At 31.3% G+C, this 18,821-nt stretch overlaps 2 protein-coding genes across 3 annotated transcripts in view; one reads left to right on the top strand and one right to left on the bottom strand.

Annotated features, from left to right (window-relative positions):
- Positions 1-16,397, top strand: part of LOC130443582 (serine protease inhibitor 28Dc-like) — a 34,221-nt gene extending 17,824 nt beyond the window's left edge. The window contains exon 4 of the mRNA XM_056778328.1: positions 15,409-16,397. Within this exon, the coding sequence (XP_056634306.1) occupies positions 15,409-16,303 (895 nt within the window). The 3' untranslated portion in view covers positions 16,304-16,397. The remainder of the gene's footprint in view (positions 1-15,408) is intronic.
- LOC130443581 (F-box only protein 11) lies at positions 873-18,041 on the bottom strand. Of its 2 annotated transcripts, none has more exons than XM_056778326.1 (4): positions 17,924-18,041; positions 14,922-15,341; positions 14,582-14,862; positions 873-12,080 (listed from the first exon to the last, which is right to left on the bottom strand). In XM_056778326.1, exons 3-4 carry the CDS (start codon positions 14,781-14,783, stop codon positions 9,478-9,480), a joined length of 2,805 nt encoding a protein of 934 aa, XP_056634304.1. In that variant the 5' UTR covers positions 14,784-14,862; positions 14,922-15,341; positions 17,924-18,041; the 3' UTR covers positions 873-9,477. The 2 variants fall into 2 exon arrangements, with proteins under 2 accessions (XP_056634304.1, XP_056634305.1); XM_056778327.1 differs by having other exon boundaries at positions 14,582-14,855; positions 17,924-18,015.
- Positions 18,042-18,821: the final 780 nt, after the last annotated feature.

The raw sequence follows: 18,821 nt of genomic DNA, 5'->3' as shown, positions 1-18,821 counted from the left end.
TGACTCCTTTCTTTTAGAGTACTGAAAGAATATAGTAAGTACTTACGACTCCTGGAAAACTATTCAAGTTCCCATTGACTTTTTATTGTGAAAATGAAATTTTTGAAGAAAGTACGTTTTGCAGCGATTTTCTAACTCCTGTCATGATTTAATCGATTTATTTCGTTGCATTTTCATATATTTTATCCCTTAGAATCCTTGTAACCATCCTGCCAAAACAATTTTGATAATAAGACCGATGATAAACTATCATTCCATGAACATGGCAGGTAGCAGAGAATCGCGACAGGACCTATTTTTGCAAAGAAAATCTCATTTTCCCAGAAAATGTCAATGGAGACCCAATTATTTTTCCAAGAATCGTAAGTACTTTTTATACTCTTTCAGTACTCCAAAAGAATCAGAAAATTGCGGACAATCATTGGTCCAATCCCTCCCGGTCAACTTGTTGAGGTTATTCAAAATGTCTCCATTCAGGAAATGGTTTGGTGTGAGGGGGATTAAATCATTTGGACTATCGGGTATGGGCGTAAATGGTCTAGAACTGAGGAAGGCTTTGTTTAGTCAAATGTAGTATTCAAATCTTCAAATGTAAAATGGGTGTTGCTAACGTTTCAAGTGGTATTTGTGGTAAATTTCCATTTAAACGAATTTCGAGTCAAATAATATTCTACTTTATTAGTTTCTTTTAAATTTTGAATGAAGACTGACTGACCATGGTTTTTATGCAGTTAAAGTAATTTAAATTAAGACAATTTTTCAAATGGTTGCAATACCATGATAATCTCATTGGTTTTGAAATTAGAATGAAAATGGAAAACGAATATAATTAACTAAAAATAAATTTTGCGCACTTGAATTGAAACGACAGCTTTAGAAAAGAGTATAACCTTTATTGTACAATTTAATTTAATACATTTATGTGTTTACCTAACAACTACATTACCTTTGCGACTATTTAGAAATAGAAAGAAATACATAAACATTGATTTAATAATCATTTTTTCAACCTTTCGGGTATTAATTTTTCATGACTTTTATCTAACGTAAATCCATTAAAAATATTGGCATTCTCATTTTTTTTCAATCAAATCTTATGATAAAGAAATCAATTAAAAAGTTTCAAAGTGAATATAATCAACGCATAAATAAAAATTACACAAACACAATGAGTAGTTATGTCGTCAATTCTAATTAGAGAGAAAATCAGAATCATTTTGAACTTTCTAATCAAATATCACAGACAAGACAATTTTGTATGTGATGTTATTTACTCGTATTTTTAGTTGATATACAGAAAGGCAATTGTTTTAATTTAGGTTCACCATTATTTATAATAAAAAAAATGTATATAAACTTGCCAGAAACGATTGTTAGAAAATAACTGCGACAAGTTAATGAAAGCGTCCGCAAACGTTAATTATAATACCTATACTAAAGAGCCAGCATGTCAGGAAAACTATGAAACAGTAAAAAACTTGTTTTGGGAATCATATCGCTCGTATTACGTAATTTCTTGTACGTTTAAAAGATAAAACGGCAAGAATTTTGACCATAAGCATTAGTTATTGAATGGTGACAAAATATTATTGGTTAAAAAGAAATACAATTCAGAAAGAAGCACGGGCAACAAGTATCCTTATTCTTTACACATACTTTCATATGTGTAGAATATAACTGCAGTTTTTTTTTTAATAAATATTAACAAACTGCTAGAAATATAACAATACTACGATCCATTTCCAGATATTGCTAAAGGTACAATTTCATGTTGACGCTCGACGCTGCCTCAGATGGAGCGTCACAGCTGAACATCATTTAGCTTTTTAAATCGGGTTTTGTAGCAAAAAACTTGACCCATATTATCAGCTATTTCCTAGTATACTGAAAAAGAGTGCAATGTAAATATATTATAGTATTTTATTGATAACTTTAACGATGTAAGATATAATCATCGATCAGAATAATTCACCTATTTATGATAAGAATTTAATAAAGCAATTATTGAATGAATTATCTATTGATAGAGGTGGTATATTTTAGTGTTTTTAGCGTTTTGAAGGTTGACCATAATTTAAGATGGCGCCTCAGTCGAAATTATACCACGCGAACTCATTTGAGGCTCTAAGCCAGCGTCGAGCGTCACTATGAAATTGCACCTTAATTTTCTATATTATAGACTGTAAATAAGACATGGCTTACCCTCGTATATATTGTAACAGGCCTAATTTTGAATTTTTTATAATAAAAATCAATATAGCAGACTTTGAGTTTAACGTAACCAACAAAACTTTCAAAAACATGAAATAAATGATGACTCCTTCACCACCAGATATACACTATTTTCTACTATTTATATATAATACGATTTATATCAAATTTTCGAAAAACTAATGTATGGAAGGAGCTCCGTGAATAGATTGAAAAAATATTATGAGTCATGCCAAAAGTTTTTATTGGATGATTAAAACAAAACAAATCAACAATGTTTACAAGCTGCTAATAGCACTACTTTTTTTTTCGAAAAATGTAGACAGACATTACGTAGTAGACTTAACGTTATGGTTAAACAGTGCATTTAATTTTTATATTGCTAAGCATTCTCACAACAATAAACACTTATAAAATTTTAGAGTAGAAGAATGTGAGACATTCTTTTGAGATATGTCCATAGAGCTCACCACTTTACGTATACTTTTAAATCTAAATATTTCGTGAAAACACTTCAACCAAAATAGGCTGATGCTTTCTCATGACTAAGATAAAAACTTAAATTAAACACATAATGTCCTTAATATATTCACCCGACAATTTTATTAAATTGTATGTTGAACTACACTCACCACAGTTTTAACTAACAGATAGATTCCCACACAACAAAAATTAAAAAATACTCTTAGATTTAAAACTTTTTCCACAATTATATAAATTCCCAAATTATCCTTGCAATTTCTATTATTATTATCAAGTTAGGAATTTGTGAATATATCTATCATCAAGTTTAGAGGCGTCGCCTATGAAATTATATAATTTTTTTTCAATAATTTTTTTACTATATCATACATCAAGTGTGATTAATTGGAAATTATTAATAAAATTGTAGATCATTATTTATAATAACCCGGAAAGTTGTGGTTAACTATAAAGGTTAGGTTAGGTTACACATATTGATCCAACTGAATTTAGAAAGAGAAGCAATAGATGATTGGCCTATCGTCTTATCCCTTCCAACACGTCCTTAAAATTATCTCCTTCGCGTAATGCTGATCAGTTCTCGATAATATTCATGATAGTTTTTATTTCACATCATATGGCTTACGTACTCGATCACGTGGTTAAAAATTTAGGGGTGATTCACACAGGTAAATTGTTAGGACCAGTTGAAAAAAATACTAGGCACTCTATTTACACTACACACCAACACTCACAATTACACTGTCTTACACCCGTTTCCATAAATAAATTATAATCTTTAAAAACTGAAGGTAAACTGTTTATTGTCTCTGAAGACAATCATTTGGTAATAGAAACGCGTCAGACTGTGTTCAGTATGAATATCAGCACCGGTTCCAGAAATTCTAACTTAGTTATTCGAGGAAATAATCACTAGAAAATTAATGGACAATGTCAAGGGCAAGGACAATGCGTGAGACTTAAATCAGTTACCTTTTAGTAATCATACAATGTCAACATTATAGTAAGAATCGTTATAAATAGTTCAAAAAGACGTGCAAACAACCTTGTAATGCATCTACCTAGATTCCGAATGAAGCTAGGAATCTGGGAGCTTCACCAAATCCTCTGGAAATATGGCGGCTGTTAATTTGTGACACAATGATTCAAACAATAATGAAATATAACACCCTCATTGGTACTTAAGGAAGTAGATTGACAGATCAGAACTAAAACATAACTCAAATCACTTTTTGACACAAACTGTTACAATACTTTTTTTACAGCTCTATTTAATAATAAAACTTCCAAGGAAATAAAAAAGATCCTGCTACGACTGAATTATTCACATAAGTTTATAAGAACTCTCAGGAAGTTTATTGCATAGAAGAAAATACTACAATGTTTGACATTTTGACAGCATCCAAAGGAAGGAAACGTAGTCAATGTTGCTTGAATGTGTTTCACAGGTGCACAATTGAAATACTTATACAATTATTTATATATACAGTGGCAAAAACAGTGGACGAGATAAAAAAGCTACAAATACCTACTCAGTCATTGCTATGTACTTGTAGGCAAATAGTGAAAACAAACAGGAATATAACAATAACAAACGATATAACAATATTGAGCAAATACAGGTTGGAACTACAAGAATTCCTCTCAAAATAAAACAAACCTGGCTTCTCTAGAAAAGTGACGTTGACACCTATAATAAAAGAAAAAACCAATGTCCACTGTCTATTTTTCACACTATGCTTTATATTAGATGAACAAATACATCTTGTACAGATTTTCGGAGGCGGCATCAATCCTTTGATTAAGTTTTCATAAAACGACATCTAAGCTGTACAATGAACGAAACAAGAATTAGGAGATGTTATGTACGCCTACAACAAAAAAATATTGAAGCAAAAGTAAATTGTTGGAAAACTGGATGACATGAATGAGCAATGAATATGTTATACTAGTTGTCTCAAAAATAAGCTGTATTCACTATTGCGAAAACAATTATATTTTGTCATTTTGCTGTTATGTTTAATTTTTGACTACATAGCGGTAGAAAGAATTCTTTTAATTATTTCTAACGAAGTAGAATGACTAAGGCTAGGCTCATCCAAAAAGAAAGAAGAAAGAAAAAGAAAAATGAAAGAGAAAAAAACCATGGTGTTCTATAGGAGCCATATTTGGTTTTTCAGGGATTTTTCTGATTTCTGCATATTTTGCAGGAGATGTATAAACACAATCAGAAATTTTTGCTACTATCTACAATCATCTATTTCTGTTTTTACTTAAGGGTTCTTAAACACCCTAACAAAACATAGGGTTATGGCTATGCGCGGAATAAGTTTTCTTATACCATAAAATTGAAAAAACTCTAATTTTTCATTTTATTTTTTATGTTGTTATATTATGTTATTTTAATTTCTTTATTAATCCATTATACAACATAAAGTATAAAACAGTCCCATGTCCAATTCCATGTTAATGTAGTTACTTTAATATGAATTAAAAAGAAACCATGACCGATTCACAATTCGTTTAGAGTAAAAAGATTTTACTTCTTAATCAAGTTTAACGCTGACATTCTTTATAACATGTTGTACGTATAAATGTTGAATGACGTAGCTCACCAACCATATCTAGTTATAGTCGATTCATAAACATACCCTTGGGCTGAGTAACATTAAAAATTTCCAATTAATCACAACTACCATAAACATGTGCATAAAAATGAATTTTAATATTGTTTGATTTTCATACAGTTGTTTGTATTTAAAATAAATTATTAATCTTACACACAATTCTATTTTTAGGCATTTTTTTCACACCATATAAATTGCAACACATTTTCATGCAGTAGTTTCTATACAAATTCTTATAAAAATCATCGACTATGTGAAGCAATTAATACATTTATATAAGATACTTTCAATTATAATGTTAAAGTAAAACTTTTTTGTACACATCAAATTCAATCCTCATTTCACTTCAAACATCATCAAATATAAATTGTGATTGTGTATTTCCATATTCTTAGAATCAACCAGCTATACAAATACAGAAATTAAATTTAAATTTTCCTCAAAAAAATCAATCTATACAAAAAATGATTGGATGGTACGAGACTCATATAATCACATATTATATAACACAAAAATAATTAATTTGGGAAAAATAATTTCGGTTTTAATACATGGCATTGGAGTTAAAAATCTTTAATAACACTTTTTTAATGCTATAGGATAGGATGTTCAGCAGACTATAGAAAATTCTAGAGTACAAAGTAACTCATGCAAAAATTAATATGCTTTAACAATGAAGGTTCCAAAAAGCCACATTTTGTTTATTTTCAAAAAGGAAAAACTGCAGCACTAGCTTTACGATAATTTTACATGGATATTAGTCCTTAAGTGAACTCCAGTGTTCTTTGATATCAATAAACGTCGTCAATCTTTGAAAAAATCAAGGTAGACCGACATATTTCGACTCATCACTTCACTACAGAACTAAAAGTCGACCATAAAAATTTTTTGGACGATTTATTTAAGACTGAGTATGAAAAAGGCTCTATACTTGGGTTGAACGTGAAACAAAGTTGATGCAGCAAGTTTTTATTCCATGATTAGTATTTTAAAATTAAATTAAAAAAATTACACTTTGAAACACATGAAAAACTGAAATTATTTTATCCCAACCTCTGAGTAAAGTCAACATACTTCATGATATATACAAGGTGTTTATAAATTCACGCAAAAAGATTCAAGAGTTAATTCCCATAAATGGTGATGAATGAAAGTGAGTTTTAATTTTTCTCCTTCAATGCAAATTAAATCAAATTTTTTAATATCACTTAAAACGCCTATTTATTTCAAAACGCCCCTTGATCTTTATCCTAGAGCTAATAGATTCAGTGAAAATAAAATACAATTCCATAAGTTTATCAAAATCATCTTTTGATTTATCGATTGTATTAGTTCTATTATGAGAATGAAAAAAATTGATAGTAATTGAAGTAAGGGATTCTAATTTCACCTCCTTATAACAGGAATATTGGAAAAATACCAGTTGTTAATACTCGGAAACTTCAGAAATGAAATCCAAAAATGTAGTCAAGAGCTCAATGATTAAGGCAATAACAATAAAAATTTGAGTTTCCCAAGATTCGGAAATCAAGTTTAATATTCTTAGGAGCAGAAAAGTTTTTAATGGCAAGAAGCTTTTTATAGCATAAAAAAATTAGCCTATAATAAAGTTTCTGGAATATAATTGCTAGTGGATTCTTCCTGGAGCCAAAGAAAACATACTACATCTTCTCGCTGGCTTTCTAACAAGATATTTTCGTCTCGCAAACACTGAGGATTCTGAAGGAGAGGAGCAAAAGAAATCCTTAGTTAACGAAATATCCAGCTATCACAAGCCAATACAGAAAATGTTTTTTTCGAGAAACTTTTAGAAGCAGGAATTCTTATAAAATACTGTAGTGGTCTGATGACAAAAATGCTTCTCATGGGGTGCACAATAAGCCTCAAGGGCAGTGTAACGTTAAGTCCTATATATAATCTGATAATTAATCATTATTTAAATAGAAAAAAATTAAAACTTTATTTTGAGGAAATATATCTAGGATGAAATGAAAATATTTCGTTATAATAATAATAATTTTCCAAAGCCTATCATCTGCATTTTTAACATGAATTTAGAAATACCCTGTATAATAAATAATTATCTCTGTACACACAATGTGATATTACGTATTTTTTTAACTATAAAAGAATCTATGATAAAATTATATATTATTTCACAGAATAAACATGTGGCACAATAATGATTTCATTTAATGACCATAAATTTGTGATTTTTTGGAAAATGATGATTAATCAAATTCTTCACTACATGCGAGGGAAAATCTTGTGATATGAAACTAATATTCTGTGAACAGTGTGTTATCATGAAAAACTTTAACGAAATGTGAAAACAGGTCATACGACATTTTGAAAAAAATCCTCAGCAGTGTTTTAATCGTGCCTAGAAAATCATTTAACGCCTTTTGGAATTTTGCTAGATATATTGACGGTAATACTTGCTTCTTAATGCCTTTTTAAATTACAATAGTTTCATGCAAAAACTGACTATAAATATATGGCACTTATTTAAGGTTAGTTCAGTGAAAAAGTCAACCGCAACTTCATAATATATATATTGAATTTGAAAAATTTGACATTTTTTTTAAATCCCAATGCAAAAACTATTTGTAAAATGATTAACACATAATAAGCTATAGACAAATGGGATGAGACCAGAGCAATTGGGAAGTTTTAAAATGAAATAAATTGTAACAAAGAACATTGTGTTTTGTGAATTGATAGGGACGGAGTGTGTGCTATAAAAATCACAAAAGAAAAGTACATAGAGCACGTGAAAAAATCAAAGAGGAAGTTTGGGTAAAATTTACTAGACAAAATCAATTATCTGCTAAAACAAATGGGAGAAGTTGAATACAGAAACCATTGATGTTATTCATACTACTAACACTACTCTCTACACCAACACACACAATTAGACTGTCTGATCTGTCGAAACTTCCTTCCCACAAAACTAGACAGTGTAATTGTGAATGTCGATGTCTGTGTAATTACAGAACAATAAAAATAATGGAAACCTCAGGCTAAAATACTAAAAACAACGGATTCAAAAGAAATAGTTATAATTAGACTGCTACCAAATGCAAACTACAGATACTAGATGGTATGTTCCCTTTTTATTTCTTTTTTAAGACCTATGATGAATTTCAATGAAAGTTCACTGTTATGTTTAGAAACTTAGTTTTTATTACAATTGTTTCAAAAGTTTTGATAGCTTTTGACAAACACGATAAAATATGTTTATGGAATTTAAAATTCCGGCAAAAATGAACAGAATTTGCCTAAATAGCACCTGAATATTCCCAAATATTTGTGAATTCATCAAAAAAATTCATAAAAGGTTTTCGTAATGTGGCGCCAAATATCAGTTTTTTTTCATGTTTTTATAAAAACTCCAAATTTTCTAAAGTAGAATCCACTAGCATTGAGAAAAAATGAGATTGATACTGGAAAGAAGTGAGTTAGACAATTTTCGAGATAACCCATTTTGGCACCGATTTCTAAACACCTCGTATATGTATAATATAATATTCCAAGATTTAGAAAACTTCTGTAGTTAGTCAAATTCTGATAATGTAGGTAGCAGTATATTTTGTTATACCTTCAAAAACTGACTACCTTCAAAAAACATCATCTTCTAAGGGCGCTACCTCCATTAAAGGATCTTTTAGATAAAGGTAAATTGAGTTAAACCAACATAAAATCACATAGTTTTTGTAATTTGCACTGGGTAGAAAAGTTTCTAAACTCACTGTATACATATTATTGTATTTTTAATAAAATAGTAATACATACAAGAGTTTTTTCAGGAGTCACTCAAAACATGGGGTAAAAAGACAGGAACGACTCTAAAAAGGTAGCAAAACATAATAAGATGGATCTCTTCCCATTTGTAAAAATTATTTTCAATTATACTATATACCAGCGGAAAAATATCGTTAGTTTAGGTAATCAACAAACGTTCTGATCAGCGATTATATCGACACAATCACCATTTTGGTTTTCTATTGTGAATAGTTAAATAGTTAAATCAATATAATTCAACATAAATTTAACGAAACCACCAAATATAAACACACAAGTTATCAGTACTTTTTTATAACACACTATTCAATTTTCCGTAGCGCGTACGTTTGCAATTAACAAGAAGCACGTTCTAATTAACCATAAGTGTGTGGGATTCCATCGGAGCTGCCGAATCGTACAACGTGTCAGTATCTTGAGTAGGTTCCCCTTGCAATTGACATTGGTTAGTGAGAGTCCCAGCACCGCAATCACAAAAAAATCTATCGTGTCTGATAAATTCGACATCGTGACCGGCGTGGCAAGTTTTAATGCAATTTACACATATGGCATTTCTGTCAGTGGTGTTGCAAGTTTGACATCTATAAAAGTCGTGCATCGGAAACGACGTATAACTAGATATCTTATACAAACATTGTCCGTTTGCGACAGCTTTTTCGACGGCGTCTTGATTGTTGAAAATTTTGTTGCCTCGTACGATTGGTTGCACGCCACTCGCCAAACACAATCCCCCGAATCTATTATTGAAAATTTGATTGAATTCCAATGTCGCCGTTGCATTATTCGTTATCTCAACGCCGGCTGCGAGCCCATCGAAAATACGATTCCGTTTCAATACGGGATGGCTCTGAGTTGAAATTAGTACACCAGCTTGAGCGTTCCTGAATATATCGTTTTCTTCCAACACACCTTTACCACCATTAAAAATACAAATACCGCCGTCGCGTCCATCAAATATTTTATTTCTTTTTAACGTCGGATTTGAATCAGTCTTAATCCAAACACCCGCCATGGCATTGTCGAATATTTCATTTTGTTCTAACAAGCCCAATCCACCGTTATATACTAGTACCCCTCCATTTTGTCCACCCCATATCTTGTTACCTCTTATCACTGGATTACTTCCGGTTCTAATCTGCACGCCAGAATAAAGATGGTTGAATATATCGTTATCTTCCAATTTTCCATGTCCGTTATCGTAAAAATAAACGCCGACTTGTTTGCCGGAATGAATTCTATTTCTCCTCAAAACCGGCGTACTTCCTGTAGTAATCCAAACGCCGGCTAATGTATTGGCGTACACTTCGTTTTCTTCTATTAATCCTTGACCTTTTTCATGTACGTAAATACCGCCGTGTTGTCCGTGATGGATTTTGTTATGTCTAACGATCGGATCGCTGTTGGTTCGAATTTGTATACCGGCCAAAGCGTTTCCGTAAATATTGTTATGTTCTATTAACCCTCTACCTTCACCAAAAATATACACCCCACCTTGATGGCCGTTATAAATTTCGTTTCTGCGAATCGTTGGATTGCTATTCGAGGTTATCCAAACTCCAGCGAAATTATTTGAATGGATCTTATTGTCGATAAATTGACCTAGACCATTTTCGTGAACATATATACCGCCAGTTTGTCCGTGATGGATTTCACAATGTACTACCGTCGGATTGGCACCCGCTTTTACTTCGAAACCAGCTATTCTATTATTATGAATGTCGTTCGCTTCGAAATATCCTAGTCCGTTGTCGAATGTGAATATACCCACATCTCGACCGTGATGTATGTGATTTCGACGCATTATGGGATTGGCATAATTTTTCACCCAAATACCGGCTAGAGCGTTACGGCTGATTTCGTTATCTTCGTAAGTGCCTTGTGCGTAATCCGTAACATACAATCCAACATTTTCGCAATCGCTTATATCGCAATGTCTTATGACTGGATTAGCACCTACTCCACTAACGCAAACAGCCGCGCCCACAACAGAGGTACTACGAATAATACAATGATCGATAGTAGGACTACAATTTTCACCAACTTCGAGACAATAGTGCTTATGATGTGGTACGGTGGAAGTAACGTCGGGCGAAAATTTCAAGGTAAGATGACCGGCGTAAGCATTTTTAGCTCCTTCTACAAACATAACCGTCGATTCGGATTCCCTTTCGAGAATTACCGATTCCGCAACGTTACCTGAAGCGGCTCCTATTAAAGCTATATCGGAATCGATAACGAGAAACTCTCCACGGTATGTACCAGCGTGAAGAAATATTAATGCTCCCTGAACCGATCCTTCATTAGAGTGATTACTACATGAACCTGATAACGATCCGGTACTGCTGTTGGAACCGCTACGTTCATCGGCATAATCTAAAGCACCTTGCACTGTATTAAAATACACCAGATTACGACCTTTAAACGTAATATCCTGATAACCTTGACGTACGTGTATACCTCTGTACAATTGCCTGAAAGATTCCTTCCAAGGATTAGCCAGATCAGACTCTTCTGGACTCACAAATTCAAAGCGACAAGGAGCAGGATTGAACAGTGGCAAATCGTATTCATAAACACTTTGATATAGACGTTTCCAAAGTTCTGTATCATTTGCAATCACCTGAAATCTCTTACAAACTTGACTTACACGGCATAAATCTTGTTCTAATAAATAATTGAATATGGTGAGCAAAACCTCATCGGGTAACTCGTACTGCAGATAGTGAGCTGCTGTATTGGTACATGTCTCATAAGTTGCTGAACATGTTCTTCTGGGTCTCTTCCTTGCCGGCAGCATGGCTGAAGAATATCCTTGGGCGGGTATAGTTGGAGTGGCGGGGGAAGTGGGGGAGCCCGCTGTTGCTGCACTAGTGCTTGGTCCGGAGCCATCGTGATGAGAAGGTGATTTCCTTCGCAAATCATACGGGGAATTATGGGCAGGTACTGCACCACCTCCTAAAATCATAACGAGATGTTCTACAAGAAGCAATATTTTAAATGACAAAACTGCTACTCAAACATTTTAATTGAAATAAATTGAGCTACTCTTCTCAAATTTACAAGATCTTGAGTATCCCTAAGTCAGCATAAAACTAACTATTGTAGACTTGATATTCATAATACCTTCTGAATTCAATCATTAATACTTAGATTTGATAAGTATTAATAGATTACAAAAAAGATCAAATTTCCGTTTTTTGACCTGATTATAAATCATCAATAATATTAATCTACTCATCTGAATATAAAAAATATATAAAAACTGGAAATAAGGTATAGAAAATTAATAACTGTTACTCAGGCAGATTTGTTTGATTTTTGACCTGAGAAACTGAACTTCTGTCTGTGAAGTTCTTTATAGTTATTGCATAGTTGATCAATGCAATGATATTCTAAATTTCCAATAGCAGATTTATACCATTTAATTGAGCGAGTTAATGCTCAATGAATATAACAATTGGGATTTTTATTTTATTTCTAGAAGTTCTAAAGCCTGTTTTATTATAAAGTATCTTAACCTATATAACTTAGTTCAGATCTAATTATGTATACAGTTGTTGATATTTGCAGAAACAAAAGTATTTCCAAATGTTTCTGCTTCTTTCAGGTAACATAGATCCCAAATACCACTTATACGACGTTATAATACTTTAGTTTTATTAATTCAACTGTCGAGATTTTGAAGCAGTCTATACATTTAATTAAATCTCCTTGTGAGAATCGGGTTTTTTTGCTAACGTTTAAAATTGTTTGAAATCAATTGATGGTGAAAATAAATCCCATATATTCATTTGTATTTGATAGAGCGTTGATGTTATTTATATAAATGGATTCTTGTTAGAGCACGATATTTAGGTATTTGTGAAAAATAACTATTTTTATTTTGTCAGGTAAACTTCAAGCTTTTTCTTAGAACAATAGGAATCAATAATTTGCAAGTATCGCCTTAGTTCTATAAATTCAGCAAACAGAGAGTGACCCTATTAACACCATATTATTTGAAAAAGGAATTGATGTCACAACAAAAATATTATCCTCACATCCACGTTTTTTCTAAATCCTGCCATTCAAGTAACACTTCATTCCTTTCCATAAACTGTTTTAGTCTGTTATCATTGAGTTAGTAATATAGCTATGTCTTATGATTTATTAGATTGAATTGATTTGAAGAGTGGTTTGGAATATCTGTAAGTATTTCTTCTGGAAGCGGATCATCAGCAGATTGCTCTCCCTTTTCATACTAGAGTCCCAAGTATAACACTGCTTAAGAAAATATACTATTGTTCATGTGTAATAATTGCCCATACCGTATTATTACACATGAACAATAGTATATTTTGCCCATACCGTATTAGCTAATATTTTGTTATGAGCATCCCCATACCAAGCATGTTTATAGGATACAAAACTTCTGCACTCAGTATCTTGACATTTTATATACAGAATTCAGATTAAAGTTGTCCAATTTCCTAACAGCATATTATATTATGTTTCAAAGTAACATTTATATATCTATGCTCTTGTAACCCAATATTTTAGCCTGAAGTTTGATGTAGTGTTTGGAATTGATCATTTCTTTCAGTGTTGTTTGGTTCAGTGTAAAACTGGAGTCAAATTGAATGGTGGTACCTTCAGTAATTGTGTTAGTGATGCTAATCATCAAGACAAATGTATAATAGCGTTTCAGTGTCAGAGGTTTGTTAGTTTACTCCTTGCCTTAAAATGAGAGAAGTTGAACACTGTGTTATCTGTTCTTGAATTAATAGTTATACTTATAAATCTACTGCAAGACTTTATCACAACTCTATTTTAGGGAATAAAGTAAAATACAAAAATAGAGTTAGTCCAAACATAAGCCTTGTTCTACCTCACATGTCTCCTAGGGACAATCCAGACAGCTTGACGCAGTAATTGAAGGAAAGCTATTTTTTAAACGATAAAGAACATTTACAGAAGTCGATGTTGGTCCAGACTATTCTTAGATTTATTTCACAACAAAAATTCTTTATTTTTATTATTTGAGAAAATATGGGTTTCTGTAAGATGAGTAAGACAGGTTTTAATAATTCAGGGTAAAATTTTATCCATGACAAAGTAAAAATTATGAGACAGCAAACATTCTATGGAGGGAAATTTACAAGAGTCTATTTTAGAATGATCTAACCCTCTGAACTTCTACGGTCTAGAGAAGGATCAATTCCAGGTTTACTGAAAGAACAATTTTCCCCAACACTAACGAAAAATGTGTATAGAACATTTTCTTGAGAGTCTATCAAGCATTTCCATCCCAATTTCACTTCTTCGCGTTTCCTAACACATGTTGAAGAAATTTAAAAAAATATTACCATATTTGGTACTATCCAGAAACAATGTAATTAAAAAATTATGGCAAGAAAATAACCAACAGTTTTTCAAACACTTACATAAAATGAAGATATTGTTGTAAATATTCTTACCTCCTGTACTAGTGCTACTAACACTAGATAGATGAGGAAATGCTTGAAATGTAGCTGGAATGTTTTGGTTTGGCTGAATAGGGCAAGAGGGTTCACATGGTTCAGCAGATGTGGTTCTCGACGGTGTAGGTATCCTATTGGCTCCTTTTCGTCTGGATCTTCTCACATACGATCTGGACGCCATAAAAGAGGCACTGGGCATTTTTGTCAAACTCAACAAATTATTTGACTACTACAAGTAGTTATGTAATATTCAAGTTATTTTAAACGATACCTAAAATCTGATAGCTTCATTAGTTATCTAATGAATACCTTATATGAAAACAAAAAATACATTTACCATTAACTAGATCCAAATGCTTTATTGAGTGCTTTGGCTTCAAAGTTAGAAATAGGTTTCAATGTCAATCCTTCAATTCTCGGCTGATGCTCCAAGTCTCTGAGTTCTTGTGACTTTGTTTTAATTTTGTTATGCAATATATTTAAATCGTTCTCTGCTTTGTTAATCTCATCTTGTAAGAGAGACTTCGCTTCATCTGTCTGTAGTTGTATGTATGTAGATCCTGTTAGCACCCAAGTATTTCTATCGTCAATGTGCTTCAGAGCAGTTAAAGCTTCTCTTAATTTATTTTGAGTATTTGCAATTTCAACTTTTTCCTCTTTGAGTGTTAAAATGTCCTGTGCAACTGTTTCAACTTCCTGCAAATACTTGTAGGACTTTTGTGTTTGCACATTTTCTAAGGGCATCATCCGTATTTACCTAAAAAGAAAAATAAGAAATTTTATTCCACATAGTATTGTTAATTGTATTTTTTTTTTGTTTCTAGGAGGCCCTTCTTTCCAAATGGTCGGAAAACAGTTACTGACATAAAAGTGGATATGATGGCTAATATTGGATATTTTCCATATTTTAAAGATGTCACATTAGGCTGTGAAATTTTAGGATTTCCTTATCAAGGAAATGGTAGCGTAATGTATATAATCATGCCCTTCAACTCAAATGCAAAAAAATTGAAAGAATTTGAGGAGAAATTAACAACATCAGATTTGGAATACTTGACAGAAAAGACTGTTCCTACAAATGCTCTAATTTTACTTCCTAAAATGAGAATTGAAAGTACAATTGATTTAAAATCTGTATTAAGTAAATTGGGAGTCAAAAGTTTGTTTAATCCATATGAAGCCAATCTAGGACTATTATCACCTGGTGGAAATTTAACACAAATCCGTCACATAGATTTAGTTTTAAATCCCATAGCACCAATTAGTGGTAATCCTGATGAGGTTTTAATATTCAATAGAATGGGGAGTACTATAAATTGTACCAATATTTTCAACTCAAACAATAACACTACAATGTGTGAAGACACAGTAAATATGAGAAGATCTAAGCAAGCAAACATCCGTCCAAACAAACGGGTTGCATTTGCACAAATCGACACTATTGACAGCATTAGAAATCTTATCAATAACCAAAACTCAGACAACAATCAAAATCCAGGATTATCTGTTGATAAAGTAATTCATAAAGTATTTATGGATATTACAGAAACTGGAACAGAAGCAGCTGCTGCAACGGCAGTCACCTTGTTTAAATCATTAAATGCCATTAGCTTCAGAGTAGATGTCCCCTTCATATTCTTCATTAGACATGAAGAAACAAAAACAATTATGTTTTGGGGGTCAGTTGAGAAGCCTACACCAAATTTTAATAATTCGTGATTAAGTAACTGTATCGAAATTGATCTACAATTTAAAAAAGTGAGTGACTCTTAATTGTAAATCAAGTTAATAAATAAATACATTTCAAAATATATTTTTTATTTATCATTATATATAAGCATATCACTCCTTAAGTTTGAACACCAAAATGTCAAAAATGACAACTTTACGGGAGAGCATAAAACTATGACCTTTTATATTTATATTGTGATCATAAGATATAAATTTGTTACTGAAAATTTGTTAACATGAATTGATTTCAAGCTTCTTGTCTCAGTTGTCTAGAGGTATATCTTTCAATTCTCAATCGAATGACATTTAAACATTATACAGGCATTCTGTGGTTTTTGGACATATTGGACATGAGCGATGAAATATATAAAATAAAAAATTAATATGTTTTTAAAAAAATTATTCTCTTTCATATATTTATATTTTTATGTATACTTATCAAACATATATACACACTGAACTATGAATAAACAACATCAAATATATAAAATTGTAACTATAATATTATATAAAATACAAACAAATCATATAACTTATGACAGGTTTTAGTAATATACAAAGAAGTGATTTAAAGAGTTAAATGCTAAAATTGTGAGAATAGTGATTGCAAATTAAGTCTAATATTGATATTAATACATATTAAATGGCTTATAGAACTATGGATGCAACTGCAGATACTAAGCAATTCTGTAACATCCTTGTAAATTCATTTTATCATATCACTTTACCAATTGTTGATTGCAAAAGCAATGAATCTTATATAATGTAAGGTAAGATGTCTATTTTGCAGGTAAAATGAACAAGAAGAACTAAAGTGAAATAATGTACATATTATCAATAGAGTTGTCAAAGACTAATCATCAGTTCTCCATATAATTAATTGTCTTATTTCAACTTACTGAATGGAAAATGTACCAATTTTTACTCCATTATCACTACAAATTTATTTTCAATATTCTTTGTCAAATATATAACTAAAGTAATAGATTAAAAAATATGTCTGAAATATTCTTATGATTTTAAAGTAAAATTTAATATTAACTAATGTTGATCTATTTAAATGGAAAAGTGTGAGATCTACACTAATTGTATTTTTAATACTGCTTAGATGGAAATTTAGATAATATATCAAAAATTGATGTGGGCTCAATAGAACATCCTGGTTAATATCTACAATGGCCACCAAATTGGTAATACATCAATTTCACCATAAAATTTAATAAAACAAATACTAATAAGAAGAAAATGGGATTGAAGTACTAAAATAGTTTCTAAAATTGCATGATGCACAAAAATTATGGAATCTTCGATTAAAAAACAAGAAGAAAATTTACCGAACCAAAACCGCCATTGCTATATCAGATAATTTTAAAATTCAATGTATCACTTTTATGTATTATAAATATCATTTTCACAATCTATTTTATCAAAAATGTGTTTTTAATAATCTTCATTATATATGTAGAAACAAAGACTATTTAGTTTGGGGGTCGGTTGACAGACCATCTCCGTACTGCAGTAATTGTTCCAAAATCGTATTATTTTTATAGTGAACTTCACATATATTTTATATCATATATCAAATGAGCAAAAAATATCTATAAATACCTAATTTCCATTTGCGGAGAGGTAAATGCCGTAGCCCTAAATCAACTAAAACAAAAACACAACTACTAAAAAGTAAAGACAGATGACAGGATAAGACAACCTTGACAATTTTGACTTCTGTGAGATACTTGACACTCCTTGAATTCTTCTCTTTTTCTCTTTTCTTATTGTTATTTGTGTGATAGAGAAGAATATTACGAGTAGTTGATCTCAAATAACTCACTTTTTTATCATGGAAATTTGTTCAGCTACTGTATCAAGACACCCTTAAAAGTATAATTTCTTTACATAACTATGCAATCGAATAGAAACAAATATAAGTAGAAGTCATAGAGTTAGTAATAAAGATTAACTCTATGGTACATCTGCAGTTACAAAAAATTGAGATCCATGACAATTGACAGTTATCCGTGGTGTCAAAAAATTTGCTGTGGACTGTGGTTATTTTGCCTGAGAAACCTTAAGTTTATTTTGTCCAAAATTTTGTAATCATTTTCAAACTCCATTCCAATTTTTACTCTAGGTAAAGGTACAGGAATAAGATTATAAAATATTTGCAACCTTTATTTAAACGGCCTATTTAAAGCCATTAGCGGCATTTTGCTAATGGTGCATACCTAACATAAACTTGAGATGAGATTAATCTATTAAACACAATAAAAGTCAATAGGTCATTTTGGGGCTACGTCACAACCAAAGATATCCCTTTCAATCAAAAAGCACTAGAAACAATCAAGTCTCTATACTTATATGGAATAAAGTCTTTGTTTGTCCACCACGACAATTTGGCCAACATCTCAAATCACGTAAGTCGAAATGACCGTCAGTTAACTAACGTGAAAACAGAAAACGTTGAATACAGAATTTATTAAATAATGAATAAGCTATTTAACTTACC

The sequence above is a fragment of the Diorhabda sublineata genome, chromosome 4 (genome assembly GCF_026230105.1).
Source record: "Diorhabda sublineata isolate icDioSubl1.1 chromosome 4, icDioSubl1.1, whole genome shotgun sequence".
In the NCBI taxonomy this organism is placed as follows: Eukaryota; Metazoa; Arthropoda; class Insecta; order Coleoptera; family Chrysomelidae; genus Diorhabda; species Diorhabda sublineata.
Note: the sequence above shows the minus strand (reverse complement) of the source record. Positions and strands in the feature narration are given on the sequence as shown.